We start from the raw sequence: 25,948 nt of genomic DNA, 5'->3' as shown, positions 1-25,948 counted from the left end.
TGTAATACCTGTGAGAAGCTCATAATGTTTTTAAATATTAACAGTTATTCCCATTTTTAAATGGGCTTTATAGTTGGTGGAAAAAAGTAAAAGGTAGCTTGTTCTTTTTTGCAAAAATAACCCATTAATGCCAGACTTTAAAACTTTTTGCTTTCATATTGATACAAATTTATAGTACATTTGGATCAGAAGTATTTTGATAAACATTTGCATCAATAGGCATCAAGGAGTTAAAATAAAATCAACATTTTGATTATAATGTTGAAGATTTGCAACAAAAGTACAGAATTCAGGACAAAAATGAAGGAAAAACAGTGTTTTGGTGAAGGATATCAGATTATATAGAATAATCTTGAAAAATCAGTAAGAGTCCAGTTCAATTATTACATTTTAAAAAAAACTGTGAAAAAAAAATGGTCACACAATATGAATTATGAGGCTGCTGGGAATCTGAACCTAATAATGATAATAATAAATATTCTGAGGTATTTGGTTTATTTGGTTTATGTTCTTGTTGTTGCTTTTGCTGTTTTTTGGTTTTTTGTTTTTATTTGTGTGCTTTGTTGCTTTTGCCAGCCAGTTGACATATTAATTTTACAACACAAAGAGCCAGATTTGGTTAAAATAGCTTGATTGATTAAGTTAAAATAAGACAATACATTTTCTTCTTTCTGTCCAGTTTCATTTTCACCAAGGACGAGAATATTATGATTTTTTATATGTGTGCTATGACAATGAAATAAAAAAACAAAACTAAATTTATCCATTTTATTGATGGAAATACTGTAAAAATGCAGCATTTTGGGGAATTTAAAAAACAATTTTTGTTAAGGATTTTTTTTTGACAAATGAAGCATTTGTATTTTTAAATTATTATTTTTTTACATTTAACAGATATTAAAATGTTTATTTTGTCGCATTTAAAAAACAAGCTTAGTATTTGACATTAGCTCATTGTTGTCATCTAGAATAATTTATAAAGTTTGGGACGCTTGGATGGTCGCTGCAACATTTATTTATTTAATGAAAATGTGGTGTTAAACATTCATTTTGCCGCGGTAATTGTACATTTAATGGTCACTATCTATCACTGCATAAGAGGGAATGAGAGGAGGAAAAAAAGAACTGCAATCCAGCCAAAGATAACAGACGGCAACGAATTATATAAGGAGAACCACATATTTAATACACAGTTGCAAAAACCAGATGTGCACATTTGCAGATTTATTTTAAATAAAAAAATGCAATACACAAAGCTCTGCCAATACATGTGAAGCAATTGTAAATAGATAAATATGATACATATATTTTCCACTGATAAGACCTTTTTTTTCCACTCCACATGTTCATAAATGGTTAGGATGCACTTTGAGAGCATAGTTCTGATGAACTCACTTTTTCAAAATAGTTGCAACAACCATTGTAACTGATAATCTTGAGCATAATAATACCAAAACACATTTTACTGTACAAAAAAGATTTTAGTTTCCAGTTTTTAACACTGTAACAGCTTCTTACGGTAAAAATGTTGGAAAATAACTTACAGTACGACCAAAAAAAAAAAAAAAAAAAAGATAGGGAGGTAAACAGCTCGACTGTACAAGAAGAGTTCTGCCATCTGTTAGCAGAAGAAGCAGAGATGTGGCCTCTGTGCGTTTTGATTGACAGCAGCGTTTAGCTGGGTTTGTCCACAAGAGCTGATGCATCTCTCTGATCAGCAGCAACATTTCTTAATCTGTTGTCCATCTGCCCCCCCGTCAGAGCCCCCGCTCTGCGCTGACAGAGCTGTCACAGCTCGGTGTGGGTTTGCACTAAACATTAAGCTTATAACAGACCGACGAGACAAGACGTTATCTTTTTAAAATAAAAATCACAAAAAAGATAGTTGTAGCAACAGCGTGCAAGCAGTGTGCTACTGTGGTTTGTCTGTTACTGCTTTTGTCAAAAGCAAAATAAAAAAACTCTTTACATGCTGTTAGAGTCCAACTGTTGGATTGTGTTTGCATACAAGCGTTGCAGTGAGTCCTTTTTCAGGTGTTGAGTGTGTGCCTGGGAGCTCTGTGGGAGTTATCCTCTCCCTTCCTTTTGCCTCTCTTCTCCCCGACGGCAGGAATGTACCTTCTTTTGGGTTTTTTGCGTTTCTTATCAGTGCACCACACTCTCTCGCAGTACTCCTCCACCTTTTCGGCATCACCGTAGCCAATCAGCTGAAGGAAGTCTTTGTACCATAGCCTGGAGTTGGGGACGGGTACTGATGGAGATTTGGGGCTTATGCTGGGGCCGGGTGGGCACACTACTGCTGCAGCTTTGGCGCCCTCGCCGTCGTGAGCAGTACGGATCGCCGACTCCACCCGCTCCCCTCCGAGCACGTGCAGGCTGATCTGTAATAATGTGTGCACGTATCCGTGCTCCACCGTCTGACACACATACACACCGGCGTCAGAGCCTCGCACGCGCAAGAACAGGAGCCCGTGGGAGGTCACGATGACCCGCTCATCACCTCGAATCTAAATTAGGACAGAAAAAAAAACATTTTTAAGCCATTAATTTAGCATTTATTTGAATGATTTAACAGGGATTTGTCGAGCTATAGGACTTCTCTCAAGGGGACATGAAAAAAGGCACATCAAAGAATTAAGGAGGGATAAAACCTTAAGAAAGAAGGCTAATACAGCTCAGCTTCTGCTTATTGTCAAGTCAGCTTTTAATTTGAGTGTTTAAAACGGAATAAACATCACAAATGCAAAATTTGACTGACATGTTTGCCTTTCTATTAAAAAAATCATAAATAAAATCCTGCAGATCAAATCAAAGGAAGACAAATGTTGCCATACAGATTTACTTAACCTAAAGTAACCTAAAATTTCTGGCAACACCAAAAAAAACATGTTCTTTGTACTGCAGAATTAATGCAATTCCTGTGGATTCTGAAGCTGAGATAGCGCAAATAAATCAAATAATTCAAAATTCAACACGTTTAATGGACGTGTTTTATATGGCCCAAATAGTGTCTTAACCTTTGAACTATCCAAAAAAGGAGAAAAAGTTCTTTTTTTTCTGCTGCTTATACCCCATAAAGGGACATCGAAGTTTAAAAAAAAAAAAAAAAACTTTTTTTTTAAAATACATTGAGGTTCTGTAAAAATTACTATCTGGTCACAGCAGTTACGATCCAAACTTGTTTTTTTTTTCTTTTTAATTTTTAGAATAAATATGTTCTGGTTAGTTACTGAAAAAAATAGTTTTATTTTTAATTGAAAAAACATTTTTTGTGTTACTATCTGGTGCGCACTAATTAGTAAGCAGAAAAAAAGATAGATTTTTAATACAATTTTTGGAGAAAAAAAAATGTTATTTGCTTCAATTTCTTTTCTTAAATGTCCCTTTAGGGCCTCCGTACCTTGGGGAGCAGCACACACAATGAATATTTTTAAAAACATGTTCCCCACCATTGGTTAAGGAGGCTGTTAAAGGGTTAAAATGTGCATAGTGATGGATGAAAATAAGCTTTGAATGCATTTCCATGGACGTTTAATTGGAAATTGCTGCTTAAACTCAAGTTTCCGATTGAAGTGTTAGCGTAGCTTCAGAGCTAGCCTTCAATTAACCCTTTAACCCCAGAGCTCCAGTGTTCATGGTCTTTCATTTGCTTTAATCTTTCAGCCACTAACACGATCAATGTTATTCCAGTAGATTCTGAAGGAGAAAAGCCTTCAGAATCTACTGGAATTACATTGATCGTGTTAGCAGTTGAAAAGTTACAGCATGCTAAAGATTTTGTGTTTTGGGTTTTAAAGGGTTAATTAGAGAATACAACCTGTTTTTAAGAGAAGAGCCCACAGTGCAGACATTAAGTGTACCAAAATATCCTAAGAGATCACTTCAATTTTTCAGGGAGCTGCATCTTTTTATAGTGATGAATCATAGAAAGGTGCATACCTCATGCTTTCCTTCTCCTCTCTGTAAAAACCAGTGAACCTTGGCTTGCAGTGATCGAGGAACGCATTCCAGTAAAGTGCTGTTGCTCTCCACACCGTACACTATTTTCCTCTCAGCCCTCTGCCATTGTTCGTCTGCACACAAACACACACAGACATTACACAAGACAATGAGGCAACAATAACGGCAGTGCACCACATTGACCTTTCATTACACGCTTGTTGTTCGGCGGGCAGTTGCTCTGCCACGGCACGAGCACAGAGACCACACAACATAAAATAAAAAGAAATGTTTGTTTCTTTAAAATATCCTCTCACACCATTTTTAATATGCACTTAAAGTCAGCGTTTATATAAATTCACAGTCTACTAAGATACGAACCATCAATTTGCAGCCCATTACACAGCTGCACGGCGTTGCCATGGCGAACATCTTGCCGCCTGAACCGTCTGCTACAAAACAAAATGAAGCATAGAGAGATATTCTGAACATTTGATGAAAAAAAAGACAGGAATTAAGGAAAATATGGGAAAGCAGAAGATGTACAGGCATATTTTTATGGGCTTTAATTATTTTTTGTGAAGCGAGACCGACACAAAAACATCATCCATCACAATTATCCGTTACCTCTTTGTGTACGCCCCAGCAGGGTAGTATCTGGAGCAGGTGAGGCCATCCCAGGCACAGTATGGGTCTCTGGCCAAGCAACAGTCAGCACATTCAGAACCGTAGAGGTCACACTGATGCAGCCTGACCTGGGCCACGCCCACTTTTGACCCCACATACAGCTGTTGCTGTGGATGCAAAAAGATAAAACATCTGGTATCAAAACGCAGCTTCAGCAGCATCAGATTTCCCTGAAACAGTCAGTTTTTCCCCTCATCTTGATGGACTAGTACTTTGTCAAAAGTAGGTCAACACTTATCAAAATTGTGTCAGTGTTGTCACCTTGTGGTTGAATAGAGGAAGTGCAGTGATTTAAATAGTCATAAATATGAGCTGGTTTATTTTCTTACCCTTTTTGGGGAGATTATGATCTCTCCTATTGGTGCTGGCACCTAAAAATGAAAATGCATGTAATTAAGAAAAAAAAAATGCAGAACACGTAGATTTATAAATATAAAGGGGGAAACTATATAATAGACAACCATCATACTCACAAGAAAATAAATAAATACAAAAATCTAAATGTTCTTTAGAGATTCATAATAATTCAGAGAACAAACATTAATTTGACAAAAATATGGCATTGAATGTTAGTTGGAAATGTTTTTAATTAGCTCCTTTTAAGAATCTTTAATTTTTTTTTTTTTTTCCACCAAAGACAAAACTGCATGCCTTCTGGATCTAATATGCATAAAATTCCCTTTGATCCCGAGCTGTAGCTAAAGGTAGATCACCTTGAATACTTGCAGCTCTTCCAGCAGCACCTCCTCCATCGTGTCGGTGTCTTTGTTGTAGATGGTGATTACTTTTAAAATCACAGAGTCATCTAGTGGAGAAAAATGGGTTTAAATTAATATTACCTAAAATAGAAGTGCAAATTATTTAAGTTACAGCTTTATCCTCATCATATAAGGAAGTGCAGGACAAAATTTGGAGTAATCTTTTTTTAAAATGAGAAGATTAATGCCTTAGTCACATGTACCCGAATGGGGTGTTGACCTGTTTGGGTGCTGCAGGTTTCTGGGTTTTCGGGCCCATAGAGGACCACAGACAGGAACAGCCACGTTTTAAAGGGAGTACAGGTGTGTCTTCTAGGAGGTCATGAAAATGGAATGTACCATTGTGGTGTGTGTGGTAAGTGTACCGTGAAGTATTTGTGAGGATAAGGTAAGTTACTCGCACATATGATGTGCGAGTTATTCTGTCGTATGGTTCACAACAAACGCAATTTGTGCATCAAATTTGCATCAGTCGCCTCCCTTACAACACAAATCCACAGTTAATTTCCTGCTCGGTGTCTGTCCCAAAAAATCTTCCTAAACTTTATGTCCCAGACGCGTGTGGGAAAAGTGACTACCGAATGTTTTTAGCCTGATCGCTACATAGAGCAGTATCTTGAGTAAATCTCATTTTTATTGCATGGAACACATTGATGTTGAAAGATCGGGTTCATTTCTTTTAAAGAGATCTCCAAAAGCATTGGTAATCACGTCTCCATGTCTCCATAAGATCATTCAGGGAATCTCTTTGCTCTTGCTGTGTTTGAAAGATGGCGCTTGTCTGCAGTCCTTCCGTGTGACAATTGTCTTAGTCTGAGAGGGGAACCGTAAAAATAAGAATCATTCAGGAGACCTTTTTCATTATTGTCTCGATGAAAATAAGAAAATTAGCGGGAGCGATGGGCCATGGGCCATGAGGCAGTCTGATGACCTATCCTGGGTGTACCCCACCTTCCCCCAGCAGTAGCCAGGACAGGCTCCAGCAACCCTGCGGCTTCGAAAGGGATATGAGGGTGGATGGCTGGCTAAAAGAACGGATGGAAGTTCAGGGCGAGAACGTTGGATTGATCTTCTTTATTAGAATTTACTTCACCCACTGATCAAGTCACTGAACATGTCACATGCCTAAAGCTGAACCCCTGATTGGTTGACACGACGAGGTGACCTTGCCAAAGTTAAGGTGTTTTAACTATGGATGCACCATCCAGCCCTGGGACAGACTGGCGACCTGTCCAGGGTGAACCCCGCCTTCGTCCATCAGTAGCCGGGTTAGGCTCCGGCACCCTCACGACCCCGAAAGAGACAAAGCGGTCAAGAAGATGAACGAACGAATTAATGTGCTATCCAAATTGTGCCGCACTGTTGCACAAATCGCGCCGCAAGACCTCAGATTGTCGGTGCGTTGACTTAACATTGAAACTGGACGCCCCTGACTCTACCCATCAAATCAACTTTGACTGACCTGTCAGTCACCCACAGTATGCCTGTAGAAAAAGAGCAGCGTGAATATTTTTCCTCTATGGGTTCACCGAACCGTCAGCAGTTCTAACATTTTGTGCGGGCCATCTATGTTCTGTAGAGGTTTTCCCAGTTCCCACCCGTAAGGGCAGTTGTGACTGAGGCACGAGATGTTTGGTCGAACCGTGTTTACCCGTGCCGATGTACAGAACATGGTAGTGTCCATCCTGGGCTTGGACTCTGTCCACTGCAATCTGGGTCAGCTTCCTCCCGCCCGGCTCTGTCTGCAGCAGGACCGGTCTGTGATGCTGAGGGAGAACAGGCCGGTACATCACCGGATGAGAACGCACGAAGCGCAGCACCTCATCGGGAAACTCCTTGGAGCTGGAGAAGCCGCCGCCGCTCACTTTACTGGCACACTGTTGAGACCACAGAAACACAGAGAGTCAGGGAGACTGCACAGAGACAGAACAATGTTACGTACGTCAGCAGGCCACAGAGCTGACATTCATTAGTCAGACTCACACTGTCCCTGCATGACCTACAACAGTGCTGACATTCTGCAAAGCCGCCCTACATTTTATCAGCACACTTCCTCAAAGTGTTGCAAAATGGAAATAGCTGTAAATGAAAAAAATAAATGTAATTTAATGAGGCAATGAGGCTTACAGAACCAGGCCGGGGGTAGGGGACTCTGCCTTCAAAAGGTGTCCAGTGATGCTCAGGTTTCTCCCGGTACGCAAACGGCCCATTAAAGGCTGCTCTGATGTCCTCCATGTGATAGACACACACTGCATAGCCTTTAAACACAGCACTGCAAGGAAAGGGGCCAAAGGTGATTAGTGAACAGGGAACATATCTTCGTCTAACTCTGATCCCGTTGTGTGCTCACCTTGTTGTACTAAAGAGGCCGAAAATTTCAGGGTTTTTTTCATCTTTACTGTTGAGTACAAACACATCCTCTGGAAGAAAAATGGAAAAAATTATTATATTTAAAATATTATCTGTTTACCATATTTACTATTTTTAAATATTTACTTTAATATTTAAGTTTACCGAGTTCATCAAAGTGCGTGTCGATGCCGTTGGGTCCAGCCACAGAGCAGATGAGGCGAGTTTTCAGGAAGGAGCTCCATCTGTTCACCAGCATTCTCTGTCCGCCCTGATCATTCTGGGGGGGATGAAACAGTGATGCTCAGCTGAAGTACTGATCGACTGACATCTTCCCAGTCTCGTCATGATCAGTATACTTACCGCACAAACTCGCCCGATGCGAGTGTAGACGGCTCTGTTCACCCCCTCTGCATCCACCTCTCGCTCAGTGAAGAAGAAGTAAACTTTATCATCGTCTCTGTCGTCGTTGTCAGGAATGAGGGCTGAGCCCACGAACTTTGGGGCTGTGAGGACACAGTTTAACAAAATCAATGAATATATAAAAAGATTCAAGCAATATAGTCTGATAATAGTCTATTTCTACGGAGCCCATAAAAGGAACATAGAAGAAAAAAATATATTTAAGAAAAAAAAAGTTTTTCTAAAAATTAAAGTATTTTTTTATGGTTATTAATTGGTATGCATCAAATAGTAACTGAAAAACATTTTTTTTTTAATTTAAGTAAATTTGTTACCTGGTTACTATCTGCTGCGCAGCATTTACTATGTAGTGCTCACTAGATAGTAACTGGTATGCACCAAATATAATCTGAAAAAAATGTTTTTTTCTAGAAATTGAAGCAAAAAATGATTTTTCTGATTACTATCTGGTGCGAACCAGTTACTGTCCGGTGCTCACCAGATAGTAGCTGAAATTGTTTTTTTTTTTCTACAAATTGAAGTTAAACTTTTGGTCATTTGTGATAACTATCTGATTCACACCAATCCCTAACTTTTTTTACTTTAATTCTTAAAAAGAAATGGTTACTAACTGGTGTGCACCAGATAGTAACTGATTTATTATTATTTTTTTTTAATGGAGTTTAAAAAAAGTGCACTAGATAGTAACTGATTTATTATTATTATTATTTTTTATTGGAGTTAAAAAAGTGCACTAGATAGTAACTGATTTTTTATATATATTTTTTTTAATGAAGTAAAAAAAAAAAAACTAACTGACTGATGCATACCAGATAGAAACCAGAAATTCTTCTTTAACTTCAGTTTATTTATAAAAATATGTTTTTTTACTTACTTTAATGTTTTTATTTTTAACGTCAATGTCCCTTTAGGGGCTCTATATTATTCTAAGAATTACATGCAAAAAAAAATAAAGACTAAATAAAACAACTAGCCACATTAAATCTATATCAGAGTTTATGCTTTTGTGACAAATTGTTAAAAACTTACATTAAATAAAATTCTAATGACTATTTAAAACAAACTGAACTTAAATGCTGTTGTTCCTGTATACCAACCGTTGAGCTGCTCCCTGTCATTCCTCTCAGTGCGCGTGTACGTGTGGTTGTTGAGTCGACACAAAGCTCCATCATTCTCCCAGTAGTCTGTGTACAGGCCGATGTAAAGCTCTCCTCCTGATAAAAACACAAGGGGATTTGTTTAATGACAGAGCCAAGACACTTTCACTATTTGTGGCCAACTTGAAATGAGTGGCCACAAGGTGGCAATGTTGAGCCTTTTTTAAAAACTGAGTTAAGGGCCAAATCTTTTCAACTATCCTTCAGCTGAAACAAAAACACGCACAGCTGTTGGGCAGCTGTGTCTTACCAGACAGTGTAGATGTGCAGGGGCTGATGGGGTCGTAGGGACTACGCCCTCTGCCGCTTATAATGCTGTCCTCTTCAAGCAGGAAAAGCTTGTCCTGAGGAGAAATGCACAAAATGTGTTTTATTAACTTCACCTTTTTTCTACTTTGTTTTTTTTATTTTATTCAATGTTTTGTACTGTTTTAAGGCCTTTTTGTTTAATAAAATATTGAAAACAAGCTTTTAGTGTTTTGTTGAAATGGACAATAAGGGCAAATTTAGCCCAATATGATAAAAAAAAGTTCCCAAATAACTATAGGTCACTTAAATGGCCCCTGAAGAATCCCAGGAGAAACAATTTAATTTTAAACAAGAAAAATCATAAAATGATAAATGAGAAGAAGCAATGAAGCGAGATGAGACACGGCATGATGGATGACCGAATGAAAAAGTGTTGTCTGGATGTGTAAACCACATTTACTCCAGTATTGCACTGCTGTGGATTCACTACTCCCACGCTTTTAATGCTGCTGCCCTGCAGAGCGAGTGGCTGAAAATACACACATGCACCCCTCCATAAAGAACTCCCAGCAAAGCTGCAAATCATATGTTGTGGGATACCTTGATGCTTCTGGCATTTCAGAGAAACCATGCCAACTATTGATTGATGAGCAACCACAGAAGCCTTCTGTGCTCGAACTATGTGGCCAGTTTTTGGCTCAAACCCAGCTTTTAATGAAAACAATCTTTCAAAAAAAAAGTTCCAGTTAATAAGATGGGTATTTGGTTCATAAGCACATAGAATGTTAGATTGGAGGGTTTTCTTGAAAGCTTTTGTGGAAGTGATGGTTTTTCTGAGCTGAGAGGAGTGGGCTAAAAATGAGCAACAGGAAAGAACGTTTTAGAATTTTTATAAAAATTTACAAGAAATTCTTGCAGCTTTAAATGGACACCTGAGACCAGAAACAACAAATGAGGAATTCCTCCAGCGTTTGCACAAAACCACAAATAGGCTGTTAATGGGGGAGATGTGCTGAGGATATGTGGATCTCAGGAAGAAGCAATTATAAAGCGTTTTTTGGCACGTAAAAACTCAATCACACTTGTAACAATTCAGTAATCTTGGTATCAAAACGTTCAGCTTGTTCAGGACATTACTGCTTGTACTTTTAGTATTCATGACTTGATAGTTTTTGAAATATTGAGCAAAATATGCACTGCAGGAAGTGAATGAGGAATTGCTCATATCATTTGTGCACTTTGAAACTTGTGAACCTCTGCATACTGTCAGCTACAGACACCATTCAAACTTAAAAATTTTCAGCAACTACAAGGTTTTTTCTAGCGTAATTTGGAGTTCAGCTAGTTCATGCTAGCTGTTTTGGCTAATTTAGACATTTTTTTCCAGTTTTTTAGGCATATTGGGAGTGTGGCTAATATTCTAGCAATATTCTAAAATATTGACAAGATTAAACATTTTTCTATTTGTTAAGGCTAATTGGGACTTTAGCTAATATTTTAGCATTAGCTGTTTTTGCAAAATTAGACGTTTTTCCATTTTTTTAGGATAATTTGGAGTTTAGCTAGTATTTTAACAATATGCCAACTGTTTTGGCAAAATTAGACATTTTTCCATTTATTTATTTTTTTGGCTAATATGGCATTTAGCTAATATTTTAGCAAGCTTTCAGCTTTAGCATTTCCAGCTATCAGCATTTTTAGCTAGCTATAAGTCTGGGCATTTTTAGCTATCAGCTTCGGCATTTTTAGCTATCAGCTCTAGCATCTCCAGTTGCTACATTCAGCTTACAGCAGTCACACTAGCATTAGTCCAGGTAATTCCATATATCTAGTCTAGTCTTGGAATTCAAAACTGTTTTCTTTTTTTCTTTTCCCGTCTTTCAAGAGACTTAAAAAAACCCCTTAACATTTAACACTGGACCTCCAGTGCCGGGTTTCTCCTTCAGAATCTGATAGATAGAATTATGTTGATTGTGTTAACGGTTGAAAAGTTACAGTATGTTAAAAATTTTGAGTTTAAGTGTCACCGGCAGAAGGGTAAAAATGTGCAAACACAAAGATACACCTAAACCTCACACATAGACTTTCCTATTTGACATCGATACATCTAAAACTGTTGAGTTTGATAGATTAATGTTACTCAGCTTTCACACCCCAGATGGGATCTAAGATTGATTTTTTACTTTAAAGTTGCAAAATGTGGGTAAGATTCACTCACATAGAGACATGGAAGGAAATGGCTAACATCTTTTTCCTAATCTGAGACAGATTTAGAATTTCCTGATGAAACTTCCTTTTTTTCATTTTGTTGTGTGTCTGTTAAACCAAACTCTCACCTGCCCTGTATGTCCCACTTGGACCATTGCACAGATGGGGTTGAAGGCTCCGGTTCCACAGGCCAGCAGATGGGTCTGGTTGTACTTCTGCAGGACTTTGATGTAGTTTGCACATTCATGCTGTTGGAAACACAGGAAGCAGTCGGTTAATTAAGCAGGGTGCGTGACAGGAGGCTGTAAGAGATAATTAAGGCCTCTCATTGAAAATGGGATAATGGAAAAAGGCCAGGCTTTATTGCATCATCAATGGCATTGATATTCGAGGTTAAACAAAGGCTAACGAGCACAGTGAGATAAGTAAAACCATTCATACACAGTGACAGAATTAATCTATTTAACAATTCTATCTGCCCATATCATAAATAACTTCTGTGTATGCATGACAGGCTAATTTACCTCATCGACTTAGCCAGCTGGAGTTCAGGCTGAAAATAAAGACTGTTATATTTGATTGTTTTTACCTTATCCCTTCCTTTCATTAAACACTCCTCCGTCTCTGATTCCGTACTGGCCCAACTGACCTACAAACAAAACAGTCATTTAAACAAAACAATATCTTTTCTTATATTTGCATATTTAAATTGGCAAAAAATGTGTTATTAATATAAAAAAAAAAAATCACACATGTAGTTCAAAAGGCTAAAAGAGAAAGGAATAAAGGGAAGCCAGACACACCTGTCTGTGGTGAGAGTTAACCCTGTCCAAGCTAAGAGAAAACAATGCATTCTTGGCTCCAACATAAAGCCTTTGGTGGCTCTCGTCCAGCTGCATCGTCTGAGGCTGGAGAGGCCCAGCGTGTCCCTGAAACACCCAGGTCCTGTTCATCTGCCAAAGCTCTGCACAGACCAGAAGACAGAGATTTTTAAAAACATCTACAAAGAAAACAACAGACAGACACCTCTTGCATAGATTTAACTCTTCCACAGGCCATATATTGTAACATGTGTTGCTTATTTATAGCCACCACAAGAGAATGACAGACTTTCCCAAATCTTTCCATCTGCGCAATGCCTCAGTGTAATCACAAATTCTTATCATCACTAGGGGTTGGAGCATACTGAGCTCATTTGAAACCTCAACACCAGTTAAAAAAAAAAAAAGTTACCAAAGGATGATTACAAAACCAATTTCTCAGCTTTAAGAGACGCCACAGCCAGGCTGGTTCTGGGGGAGGCGTCATGTTTGATTTATCCTGTGGTGTTTCTAACAGGGAGGAAACAGACTTATCAGACAGGAAGCTCAGCAAGACATTTTTTAGCCATTAGCTTTGGGTCTGGTGCCTCCCTTTTTAAAGGGCTGGCCAAAGCCGGCATGTTTTCAAGTGTAAATGTTAACCTGGATGCACACGAGCCGCGCTGATGCCATCACTTCTGGTTTCGCCGACCTGACATAATCTGACAAGCCCATCTCCCACGTCTGAAAGCTTCTTAAAAGGTCGAGTCTGAGGGATTTAATGAAAACTTTGCACCTCGGGGGTGTGCCTTTGCACCGCTCGCAAAAACCTTTCATTACCACTTGACCAGTGTGAACTCAAACGAGAAAAATCCGGATTTTGATTGAGTTAGAAGGGTCTATAATCTTAAGGGCATTAAACAAAAGGACAAACAACTGTGCATATTTTTTCTGAAAAAGAGAAATCTCCCTGTAAATTGCCTTAAATGATGCTGCCTCCACACGATGGGGAAACACTTGATGATTGCACGGTTTGTTTTTTTCTGCCGTCTGTATATTTTTAGTGATACGTGATCCCCCAAAGTAGAAGCAAGAGTGTTTATCCTGTTCCTGAAGATCACCCGTAGCAACCACACTTCACTCTGTGGAGACTTTTATTTGTTTAAAATAGGATTAGGTATCCACAGAGGAGTGGGAGACTGTGTATATTTTGTTGCTAATAAGATTTCTATGTTGGAGACGAGTGATTGTTTGTTTGACTTGCATTAGATCCTGGGTGGCTGGGTGGCAGAGACAGAGGGGATGTTGCACTCATGTTCTGCCAGGGCTCAGACATGCTTCCTGTAATTATTGAGTTCACTCTCTCTCTCACACGCGTGCACACACGCACTTATTTCTCCCTCTCACATGTGACCACAGACTTGTGCCGAACCTGTCAAGTGAACAATCATCCCTTTCTGCAGATTAAGTCAGATTTCCTGCCATTTATTTTTATGTCAGACTCAACTGGTTGTTGAAATAAAAAACAATACATTTCATGAGCAATCAGTGTTCTTTTACGAAAGACTTCACAACACTTCATGATTCCCAAAAACAATTAAACTAAGCAACAATCCTGATTCTGCAGGAATGACATGAATTAAAATAGTTGAAGAGGCAAAGCATTTAAAAAAGCTCCTGATCATTATAATTACAGAGAGTGTCATTTATTTAAACCTAGCAGGTGAGTGTGAAACACTGACAGCTCCTCTGTCATTACATGAGTCAGCTTCTGATCAGACTGAATAGAGGGCAAAGGGGGGGATTTCCTAATATCCTCATTCCTTTTTGTTTATTTCCTCTGACTCTCACGATCTCCAGCTGGCGGGGGCTCCAGACCCGTCAGCTGTGGTATTGAGAAGAGATAGAAGCAGCATATCCAGGAAGACACGTTGCCTGGAAGACGGCTGCAGTGAAAAACCAGAGGAAAAGGACTCTCTCTGGAGAGACGCACTCATCAACTCCCTGACGGGCGCTGAGAGGTTCTGGAGGAAATTAAAGTCAAATAAACGTCGAGGTTTTCTCCTCATCACACTATGAAAGCACTCTTCTCTTGTATGCTGTAGTGTAATGAGTGCTTGTTTGAGCAGGTCAGGCCTTCTCCAGTCAGATTTCAGGACAGTTAAATAAATCTGGGCAAGACGAGACACCATGAAAATCAATTAGGAAGAACAACTAAGACCAAAATTCATACTGATTGTTAGTAGATCTGTACACGTTTTAAATGCATATCTATCTATTTTAGTTTAAAAAAATTAATTGATTGGTTTTAAGGTTTATCTAGGGAAGAGTGCTACTTTTGTGTCCTGCTAGCTTGAGTACGACTGTGCAATTTGGTCCTGTTGAGTTGGTGGTCGAGGGATTATCAGTTCTCAGCAGGAGTAGATGCAGTGTGATCTTGCAGAAGGAGTTCAATTTCGAACTAGAAATGTTGCATTACCTGCTAAAATGCTAGTGTGAATGCTTTTTGCTGAATGTGGTCGCTAAAATGCTGAAGCTAATTGCTAAAAATTATGAAGAAATTGACTGTAATTGCTAAATAGATAAAGCTATAGAGCTAAAGCTTTTGCAAAATGTGAAAGTTGCGAAATGACTTAAAGTTGCAAAATTTGCACAAAGAATTTGAAGAATTTCTTGTAATAACGCAAAAATTGTGTAAAATTTAAAAACCGTAAAATATTTAAATACCAAATGTTCAAGCAGAAATGTCCTGAACGTGCTGAACATTTTGATAACAAACCGTTGCTTAAGTTTCAAAGGTGAACAAAGAATTTAAAGAATTTCTTGAAAAATCGCAGAAATTGCATAAAATGTCTAAAACTGTAAAATATATGAAAACCAAATGTGGAAGCAGGAAAATCCTGTACATGCTGTACATTTAATATCAATATTGCATAGGTTACAAAGAGCTCTAAGAATTTGAAGAATTTATCATTTCTATGGGCCAAAAAAAAAAAAAGCCGTAAAATTAAAAACTAAAATGTAAAATGTATGAATACCAAAATTACAAGCATGAATGTTCTTAACTCGCTGAAAATTTTGATGAGAAGATTTCTTAAGTTTCAAAAGCGCACAAAGTTATGGAAGGATTTGAAGAATCATTTTCAATGAGGCTGAAAAATCGCGTAAAATCTTAAAAACCGTGAAATATATCAATACCAAAAGTACAAGCAGTAATGTCCCGAATGAGTTTAATGTTTTGATATCAATATTGTGGAAAATGCTTAAAGTGTTTTTTACATGGCAAAAAATGTACCGAAAGGAGCAGAAGAATCACTACAGTACAAGTACAAGCACTAATTTTACGTAAATGATTGATGAAAGCTTTCAAGTCCTAAAATCTGAAGTAAAAAAAATGTTTTTTTCTCCCATTTACAGAAACAGCAAACAATATCCACTCTCTGTTTCTTGAGATTTTCCCTCTTGGCATCCTCTATTGCTTTTTTTTTCCCCCTCCTGTAGTAATATCACCGCAACAATCTGTGTCCCCCCGCATGTCCCATGTTACCGATTTAACTCATCTCTCCTGGTTCCCTCAACTGCAAAAAGGTCAGAGAGGATATTAGAGTCTCACCAGCTGCCTTCCCCTCTGGACATCGTCTTAATGAACTGGAGAGCACACATATGACACAATGGGGGGAGAAAATGACGCTGTGATGTACACAGAGAAAATGAGACGGAGGGAAAGGTGAGTGAAAGCGACAGGAGGAAAGATGTCTCCGGTTTGGTTAAAGAGCCACAGGATGACTGCTCTAAGGCCAAGATCTCTTAAATGTTAAATAAAGGCTTCGTAGCATTCAGATGCAGAGAAATTAATATGAATCCTTGATTACTGCATTAGCTTTGACTAGAAAGTGAAAAAAAATCCCCACCTTCCTTTCATTTCTGCCATACACTTGGCCTTTTTCGGGCATTTCCCATCTTAGCTTAAGAAGTTCATGGTTTGAATGCTCTAAAATCCATAAAGAGAGCTTTTTGTTGTCTGGGGGGGAAAGTCTAAAATTACAGTTCAAAGGCAGATTTCCAGCATCAGTAATTACCACCTGAGTAATCCCCGTGTTTACACCATTATGAACCTGAGCACCTTCTCTCTATTAGCCCTTTCAGACCAAACACATCAGTGGCGCCGCTACTTTCTGAAACCATTCATTTGAAGAGCTGACAAAAACTCACACAACACAAAATATGAAATGTAGGAAAAGCCAGTATTGTTGGTTCTTTTCTGTGTGGATTGCGTGAAAGCTTTCTCCTGCTGTGGTCACAGAGGAAGAAAACTGCCCTTTTTGCTCACTTACAAATCTAAATTCAGATTTTTCTAGAAAAGAAACAGATTTTATTGCACTTTTAAAATTTCATACAAAGGAAAATATGCAGGAACATCTTGAAACCTTTATCTTATAAAGTCAACACAGCCTAAACTTCCTTAAAAATGTAAATGTGAACTTAACTAACTTACATCAAATTAGAAACAAACCGTTTTTATTGTGAATCCCATTGAGTTTACCAAAAAAACAACATAAAAAAGCTGCAACTCAAATTAAAGACAATCATATCAAAATGTTTGAGCAAAAACATTCTTTAAAAGGATATGTAATTCCATTATACAATCTTTTTTTCTTCATTTTGGAACACCATATGTCTCTACAAACTACAGTGGATTCAGTTCTAATTTACTTTCACCTTTTTTTTGTTTTGACTTTAAGGTAAAAAAAAAGGAAAGCAAACCCAGTGTTTATTTAAAGTTGTGAATCTGTGGTGCTTCATGGCAAAACCACTTCTTATCTTCAGTAAAAAAACTCTGTGCACTTTCATAGACACCCTAAAGAAAAACATTTATGTTTCTGAAATTAGTCAAAAAGGGTCTTGGTAGAACCCAGAGGGAATATAATGCTCATTCAATTGTTTTCAAATGAGCCCTTTTGCTATTTTTCAACACTTTTGCCAGTATTAAACAACCTAACTGTTGCTGTAACTTTTGAATGAAGTTTTCTGAAGGTTTTTCTCATCCAATTTAAGAGCTTTATGGAAAAAGTTTGGAACAGGCATTCATTTTTTGCTACAATAACACCCATAGATTTTTTTTTCCAGGATAATAAATGGCCAAACAAGAACTGAACACACAAAAAAATATTCTTCAGAAGTGTGTATTTGTGCAACTGTGTTGATATTAATATTTAAGAATGGAGCAGTGACGGCTTTAGGGAAGTGTTTCTAATGTGTTTGGGTCACCACACTCATTAGTCGTCTACAGTATCACACTTTGCAGCTTGATGACAAAGCTGTTAAAGCCTGACCACCTACTTCTAAGCATGACATCCAAATGCTTTCTTTGCAGCTTTATTATCAGAAAAAGTGATTCTTTAAAAAGTCTATTCTATTCTGCATATCTGCAGAATCATTTGCAGCCTTGATCAGAAATAGCACAAATGTCAATGTGTCTTTATTTAGAGATGTTAAATCCCTGCAAGGTCTCTTGGACATATATGATCACAGGATTAAGGGTGTTCAGTTGGCTGAAAGTCCAAACAGTTGGGGTGTATTAACATCTTTTGACATGTGTTTTAAGTCTTTGGATGTTGTGCAGCCAAAGATTAGGGTCAATTATTTCTGAAGACGGCGGCGCGTCAGCGCTTGTAATTCAATACTCCACGTGATCTGGGCAAGGTCCCCAAGTTAACTGGAGAAATAAGCAAATGAAATGGGATCACAGAGAGTAAAATTTATTGACATAATCATCACTTTTTTTTTTTCTCCTCCCAAATGTCAAGACAGAACATGGAATAATAAGCTATAAAGTTCAAATCATGCGTGAGGTAAGGACGACATCAAAGCGTGCCGAGAACCATGCTGTAATTTTTGGGATTAATATGCTTGAAGAAAGCTGATCTTGATTTTATTGAGCCTTCTATTGATCTACCTTAAACGATCTGGCCTAAAATATTTCAGCAACACTATTAATAACCTATTTTCTCTCAAGGATCTGAAGGTATTCTTTCCACATTGCTTTCATACTCAGTGTTATTGTAATTCTGAGTCTTATAGCTGCAGCCATATCTGTCTTCACTATTCCTGAATTGCATTAAAGCCTCGGGGCAAACTCAGAACAGAAACTATTCCCCCTGTCTGTCTCTTGCCCTGTGTGTGCGCACTGTTTTGCGCGGAGCTGAAGGGTGTGTGCAAAAAGTCACTGGTTGAGCCCATGAGGCATGAATTAGGACTTAGATGTTTATCATTCCATAATGATAGGATCCAAGTGCAGCCTTTTTCACGGCACCCTGTGCTAGCCAGAACACGCATCAGAGGAGTGAGGCGAAGAGACAGAGACAGGGGAGGGTTGTCAATCACCTTGGCACCTCCACCCTCAGGCAGTTAATGAAGTAGGTGATATACGAGAGCCACAACCACACCTGATACTTCCATTGATGACAAAGCAGATCAGCAATTTTCCTTTCTTTCCACTGTTGATATCTGAATTATTGCAGTTTTTTTTTTTTTTAAAGACGATGGTGCTTATGGTTTATTTCCTATTATATGTTTTTTTTTTTAAAAACTCTTGTTCCGCACAAATTCTTACTTCACTTAGCAATTAATATTTAAAATAATAATACAAAAAAGAATGTTAAAAACTCCTAGTACAAGCTACACACCTTTCATACATGTGTGATTTACTAACTAGTTGAATTCCTCACCTATTTCCAACCATGACTAACGGGCTTATGTTGAGTCGCCACATTCTGTTTTGGTTGAGATCAAAGAAACTGTGTGAAAAAGACAGTGTTTACTCAAGAGTATTATCTGCAGAGATAAAACCCTCATTATTGTCAGAAAGATACACAGCAATCAGTCCACATACCAGTGCATGCACATCCCGTATCGCACACTCCCCCACACACACGCATAAACAGACACATGCACACACCTCTCTTTCTGACACATTCCTGTGCCAAAAAAAGGGGAAAAAAATAAAGCGTTACACTTCCAACTTGCTGCCACCATGGCATGAGAGAAAGACACATTGTGGATTCTCAGCCACCATGCCTGAGCGACCAAAACAAACTGCAGCGAGGCTCATGATGCAGAAACTGAGGGGGAGCAAACAGAAAAAGAAAAGGAGGAGCACTTCAAAGATGTTGCGTTTATTTCGACTCACTAAAACACACATTTCAAAGAAAAAAGAATAAAAAAATCCCATTCTTTGTTTTGCATCTTTGACTTTTTAAGTTCTTTTAATATTAATAAAACTAGAGACATGAAACAAACAGATGTTCTGTTGCACCTGTTTCATTCTCAATGAATCTCAGCCCAAAAATCTCACTTAATTTTAAGACAAACAACAGTTTACCGCTAAGCCAGTGCGACACATCCACTCATTATTGAAGTAAATCACCAGAAGTGCACTTTAGGGATTCCTTACCTTTGTGGGAGAGTCTTATCCTTGGATAGATGCTGTGTGCCGTGTGAGTCATGCCAAGCAAAATAGGAAACAGCAGCATCAGGGGCACGATCTGAGTCCTTATGCATCCTTCCATCATCTCTAAATTCTATACTGATCTTGTAAAAGAAAAAAAAAAAAAGTAAGTCCACTCAGTATTAACAGCACAGGGTTTTGCGCAGCACGACCCTTCAAAAAATGCTCACGAGAAGATGGACTTGAATTTCCTGTGTGAGTTTACGTTAAAGTAACAATCCATTTCAAGAGGATCCCTTCAGCTAAATGTATCCCTGCAGTCCTCTGTTCAGTCACTGCTCTCCTCCTATAGCCGTCTGCTGAAAGCTGCATCCACCCACTACCTTGGTGGAAAGGATATGCTTTGGCTATTATCCTTGTTTGGTCTTAGCAACCAGGGAGAAGAGAAGTCCAGTTGCTGCATTCACGCCGCAGTGCTCACTGCTCTCTGTCCATATGTCAGTCCGTCTGTTTGTTTGTTTGACTGGCTAAACTTAAAGCTCCGGATCTCATTTGAAGAAAAAAATTACATATTTTAAAAAAAGAAGCGCTTTGAATTCCAAAAAGGTGTTGAAGCAGCTAATTTGCAAAGTCTGTCCCAGCTGGCTGGCAGAAAAAAACTGCTGTACACTGTCCTCAGTCTGTGTTCCTGGGTCCACTGGAGCCAGTCATTCTCTGGACAAGAGCCCAGGAAGAGGGGAGGAGTAGGAAGATCTTGTGTCTGCCGTGTGGTCTCTCTTCACTGGAGAAGAAAGTGAAGCTTTCGCTCCTAACTCTGCTCATGCTCGAGCAATCAGGGAGGATCCACACCTCAGCTCCAACCTGTGTCAGTAAGTGGAAATGGTTTCTCCCACAGCTACTGATCTGAGGCCACCCGCCAAAAAAAAAAACTGGGGTGGTGAAGCCTGTGGTTCTTGCCGGAATCGTGGAGGGTGTGTTTCTTTCTAATAGGGCTGAAAATTGCCTGCCCTCTCTTTGTAGACTGATCTCTTTCTCTCTTTTGGGCAGCTGTGTTTCTTAGTGGGATTTCTGTAAGACTTTGCCCTCCTATTGAAAAAAATGCCCCTCTTTGGACCACCCCCTGCTTCTCTTCCACTATTCTCAACTGGCTCTACCTTCTTCTTGCTGCACTTGCATGGACCTCAGCCAAGGTTAACCGGCTCTCCTTTGACTTTCAATGATTCGTCTTTGTACTCGTTTCCATGTGGACTGTGATAATCACTGTTACCATGGATTTTCATCCACAAGGTTTCTTTTTTGTATTTTTTTTTTCTTCTTTCATTTATACTGCTGTTTACTTTTCTGACCACCTCTTACACTCCTCGGTTTTCTCAAACCCAGTTGTTGGGGTTTTTTTTTCCTGTGGGTGTGTGACACATTGTCCTTTCACTCCTTAAATCCAACATTATTTCTTGTCAAGTTATAACTATTCAATCAAAATACATTTTTACAGTTTCTGATTGTACATTCAAATCTTCTTTTACACCTGAAATAGAGAAATCATGATTTGTGATTGTGCAATTTGTGTAAGAAAATGTGCAAGATATAACTCGTTTTACAGCAGAAGTTGCGAATGACTGATTCCCAAATGAGAACCCTGCAAACCAACATACCTCTGTCTCTTGTGTCTCCTGTCTGCAAGTCTGTTCACTCATTGAAAAATTCCACATTTTTTGTCTATTTTCATTGCAAGAAATTATGTGACCCATCTCCACAACCAGAAGTATTACAGCAATCAAGCAGTCAAATAATTTGTTGACAGAGGGCAACAACAGACATTCAAAGTTATGTGGAAATCAGTTCCTATTGCCAAATTACAAGCATTTAAAGCACAACGCATTGCAAATGATTGCATTGGACTGCAGCAGCTGCTTAAGCACCCCACGCCCCTGCACCACCCTGGGATCCAATGACTGACTGCAACTCCCACGTTGCACCTGTTCCCAACCACAACAGAAGGACATTGTGTGTGCGGAGGTCTTGTAACTTATTATTCCTCTTATTGCATTGCACGGTGCAATTGTAGACTCGTCTGTTGTCAAGGGTGAGGCAACTGTTCAGCGCCAGCCATCCTGGAGCTGTTACGATCACACTGATGTATATTTTTATCAGGGTTACCCAAAAACTATTCTGCCTTTGTCCGCATATAAAAGGTCTCTCAGATGCTTCCAACATAAGAATAATAGCACGCATTTCCTTCTGTTATTCTTTTTCCCGGATTTGATAGCAACAATCGGCCAGACATATGTCTCAGAATACAAATAATAAGGCTGCCACGTCTCTGTTCATATTCTCCTTCCTTGCACTGAGGAGCCTCCCATGCAGCACTCCCACACATAATAACTACAGCAGCCAAACACCCACGTTTTTAATACCTTCATTGAAATTCTTTTCTTTTATACGTGTCCCTGGAATACCGCCGGTGCATCAAATCTTCATTCAGCGTGCATCGCAGGCACACTGGCTCAGCAGCATACTTGCTCTGCATGTGCAATCAAATTTAAAAAAAAATGTTAACTACACTGAGAATTTTACTTCTAGATGGCCTTAATGTGCTTGTCTAGTTTTTCAATTTCAGTTTGATTGAGTGCTAATGCCCGGTGTTTGTTTGAACAAGCCATGTCCAAATGTCTAGCGGTGTTCCTTTCATGGTCACTGAACATGGGAAAATATTTTCATTCATGCTCATGTTGTGTCCACAGCCACCCCGTGGAACAGAAGCCTTTCTCACCTCCTGTTTGACCTGCAGAGACGGTCACAAACCCTTCCTGCCCTGAACTATTCTCACTTTGTTTTTTGTGTCAATATGAGTACCGTCATCTACATGCAGTGCACTGCAGTGTGCATGACAGCAGGAAAGAGAAGGGAAATGAGAAATTTAAAAACAGGACATAGGAAACCTACACATACATTTATGCATGTTACCCCATTTCAACTGACCTACAGCCGACCACCTGCCGTGCCACCACTACCCCCCAACTACACGGAGGTCATGTCTCTCTCTGCTCTCCAGCAGCAACAAGAGCAGTGCTCTGAGGATCCAGTGTTTCAGAGCCACGATATACTCCAACCGTTTACACAGGTGGCGGTCATATGCCAGTTAAAACTGTACACGTAGACACACGCTCTTCTCAGTTAGCACTCAAAGGCAGTTCGGGGTATGTGTTTCCTTGATTCCAAAAATAAGATGTAGATAAGAAAACCTCAAGACACATGGATCTTTATCCTGTTTCCTCAGCGCGCAGATTCAGTTTCCGTGTGTGTGATACCACGCTGGGAGAGGGAGTGCCTGCTTATGAGCCACAGATGACTGAATGGAGAATGCGAAGTGATGGGCTCTTTAACTAGAAAGCCAGGAATGCCACTGTTGACTCTGCTGAGTTTGCAACAAAAGCATGTAATCCACTATGTCCAAAAACAATTTTGAATCCCGTTGAAGTTGGTGGATAAACGGAAAAACCTCTGTATATGTAATTTCTTTGCCTAAACACCCTACAGAGTGCTGCAAACCCCTCTAGTGTGGCTGTAAGTAGGTGCCTGTCTCGCATGAATGTGTGTGGCATCGGAGCGTAGGACTATGTGGTCAATTTTCTGGCATTTCGCTCTTCCTGCGATTCAGCTTATGGCTCGTAATTTGTAGTTGTATGTTAGTAATGGAAAACCCGTCTCCAAACGGTCTTCCGAAAGTCACAGATGGTGAAGAGGAGGAATGGGTTACAACTCTGGAGAGATATGGGAAAGTGACCATCTGGTTTCTTGTGTATCCACATCCATCATCATAGTAACCATCACATGACCTACAGGTGAGTGGGTGATGGTTTGCTCTCTTGATTGCTCTTGTAGTGCCCTTCTGTCTGTGAATACAGGTACATGTTGGTAAACTTTCCACATGAGAGCTAGAATAAAAAGTGCACTCATCAAAATACTAATTTATCCTCCAGTCATGCCATCTTTTTGGCACCAATCTCATTATTTATATTGTTAAAGTGTAGAAAAAAAAGAGCATGCAGTTTTTCAAATTAGTCTTGTCTCTGTCCAGACTGTTTGTTTTAAACACACTGTGATTACTGTTGGCAGACAAAATAAGGATTGATGTAATAATCATGGTGAGAGGTATAGACTAAACATCTGTTTCCAACATGTACTTAACTGCAGTTTCTTCTTTTAACGATTTATGCTCCGACTGGAATCTCACGTAAAAATTCATTCTTCACCAAACCTAAAGAATTAAAACATGAGGGGACACATGGAAAAGCAGTACAGGCTGAACCACTATAAGAGTAAGCAGACCTGCTCAAATCATCAACCTGAAATTGAAATTTGCTGAAGTAAAAAAAAAAGAATAAATATTTATGTGTGCGAGTTTATGTTGTATAAACATAAAATAGCAAACTATTCGAGTGGATATGGTATCAGTATTAAAAATGGCAAGTTCTCAATTTTCGTTCAATGATCTATGAGTGATGAAATTTCCAGTTGTCAAGTGTCAAGGACCGGTGCCGAATGACCCAACATGCAAGGGATCAGGCTTGATGGCAGGATTTAGGACGGTCATAAATAAACATAAACAAACTGAGACGCAGGGGAGGAATAAAAAGGTGACATATCAGATGAACTGAAAACCAGACACTGAAGTACACTGAGGGTCATTACCCGAAATGAAGACAGCTGTGGATGATGGTCAACTTGAACCTGGTGTGACTGACTGGAGGGAACAGAACAAGATCCAAGAAAACAGAACTGAAAATGATCCAAACTAGGCCTAAACTAGAACAATCCTTCTTTGTGTTTTTGTTTGACTCACAATTCGAACCAAACAATGTAATGACTGGCTTTCTACAATTATAGGTACATTTGTTTGTTAATATAAGTGATAGCCACAAGAAACTCATATTGGTAGTTATGGTTTTTTTGAGCTACCATAAATGTACTGTATTTTCCACACTATAATTTTTTTTAAATAATTCTTATAATCCAAAGCTCTTTATATATAGATTCATTGTGGTTGTGCTTACTATTGTTGAAGCCATTTGAGTGGTACATGGGTTATGTCCGAATTCCCTCCGTACTTCCTAAAGGTCCCTTTCCAGTACCCAATGGCTTTCACAGCCATATCACGGGTGGAGTATGGAAAAAAATTCATCCCCGGGGTACAGATGCTGTTTGGAACAAACTGGTAGAGCAACGGGCGATATAGGAGCACAGAATCAAAGGTACAAAATATGGCCGCCGTTACACGCGGAAATCATTTTTTGTACTGCACAAAAATTGAGACCGTGGGTGACTGCGTGTGGTACAGCGGTACTGCCGTGCAATGGCTGTGAAACGGCGGTGCAACAGTAGTTTTAGTGCAAGATCAGACCGTAGAGCGGACACAGGCACGTGGGCTTGGACGCCAAAATTCCAATTGTATCGCCGCTTACTTCGTCTTTTTAGCGGCTGATTGAGGGAGAACGTGCTTACACGCGAGTAAGGAGTGCTCTGGCAGTGGAGTGGCTGAGGAGTGGCAGAGGAGTGGACTCCGGTGTCTGTATCACTGCAGTTCCTCGAGCATGCATATAGTTGGCGCGTCTAAGCATGTGGCAGATGTTACAACTTTTTTACCAGTGATACGCCAGTCAAATCCTGTGGGACCTAACTCTAACTACTAAGACGCTATATTTTGCGGGACTAACTAGTGCCCTGGATTTTAAAAACAATTCGGACTAAGTGCCTTTTTTTTATTTTTTATTTTTTTTTAATGGCAAATATGACTACAACAATTTCACAAGATAAAAACCTAATGAATACAAGCATGTAACGCAAAATATTTATGAATTCACTGTGTTCTGATAATGAAAACTAGGATGGTTGGTAAAAAAAATTGTTGTTTTTTCTTCTAAAAAAAAAATG

General features: G+C 39.1%; 1 protein-coding gene across 2 annotated transcripts; it reads right to left on the bottom strand.

The window, feature by feature from the left end:
- Positions 1 to 1,203: 1,203 nt before the first annotated feature.
- On the bottom strand, positions 1,204 to 22,008 carry sema3e (sema domain, immunoglobulin domain (Ig), short basic domain, secreted, (semaphorin) 3E). 2 transcript variants are annotated; one of them, XM_024281909.2, is made up of 17 exons: positions 20,024 to 22,008; positions 12,574 to 12,734; positions 12,360 to 12,419; positions 11,899 to 12,018; positions 9,564 to 9,657; positions 9,254 to 9,370; positions 8,097 to 8,239; positions 7,899 to 8,013; positions 7,735 to 7,804; positions 7,512 to 7,656; positions 7,036 to 7,261; positions 5,340 to 5,431; positions 4,956 to 4,997; positions 4,567 to 4,733; positions 4,321 to 4,388; positions 3,940 to 4,073; positions 1,204 to 2,507 (listed from the first exon to the last, which is right to left on the bottom strand). In XM_024281909.2, exons 1-17 carry the CDS (start codon positions 20,139 to 20,141, stop codon positions 2,031 to 2,033), a joined length of 2,349 nt encoding a protein of 782 aa, XP_024137677.1. In that variant the 5' UTR covers positions 20,142 to 22,008; the 3' UTR covers positions 1,204 to 2,030. The 2 variants fall into 2 exon arrangements, with proteins under 2 accessions (XP_024137677.1, XP_024137676.1); XM_024281908.2 differs by having other exon boundaries at positions 4,321 to 4,391; positions 20,024 to 22,004.
- Between the last annotated feature and the right edge of the window lie 3,940 nt (positions 22,009 to 25,948).

The sequence above is a fragment of the Oryzias melastigma genome, linkage group LG6, assembly GCF_002922805.2.
Source record: "Oryzias melastigma strain HK-1 linkage group LG6, ASM292280v2, whole genome shotgun sequence".
Lineage (NCBI taxonomy): Eukaryota > Metazoa > Chordata > Actinopteri > Beloniformes > Adrianichthyidae > Oryzias > Oryzias melastigma.
The sequence above is the reverse complement of the archived record's forward strand: the minus strand, read 5'-3'. Positions and strand labels throughout refer to the sequence as shown.

Coding starts and splice junctions, on each gene's coding strand:
- sema3e (XM_024281908.2), bottom strand. CDS start 20,141: ATGATGGAAGGATGCATAAGGACTCAGATCGTGCCCCTGATGCTGCTG. Junction 12,735..20,023: donor GATAAGACTCTCCCACAAAG/GTAAGGAATCCC, acceptor TGGTCTGTGCAG/AGCTTTGGCAGATGAACAGG. Junction 9,658..11,898: donor AAGTGGGACATACAGGGCAG/GTGAGAGTTTGG, acceptor ATTTCTCCTCAG/GACAAGCTTTTCCTGCTTGA.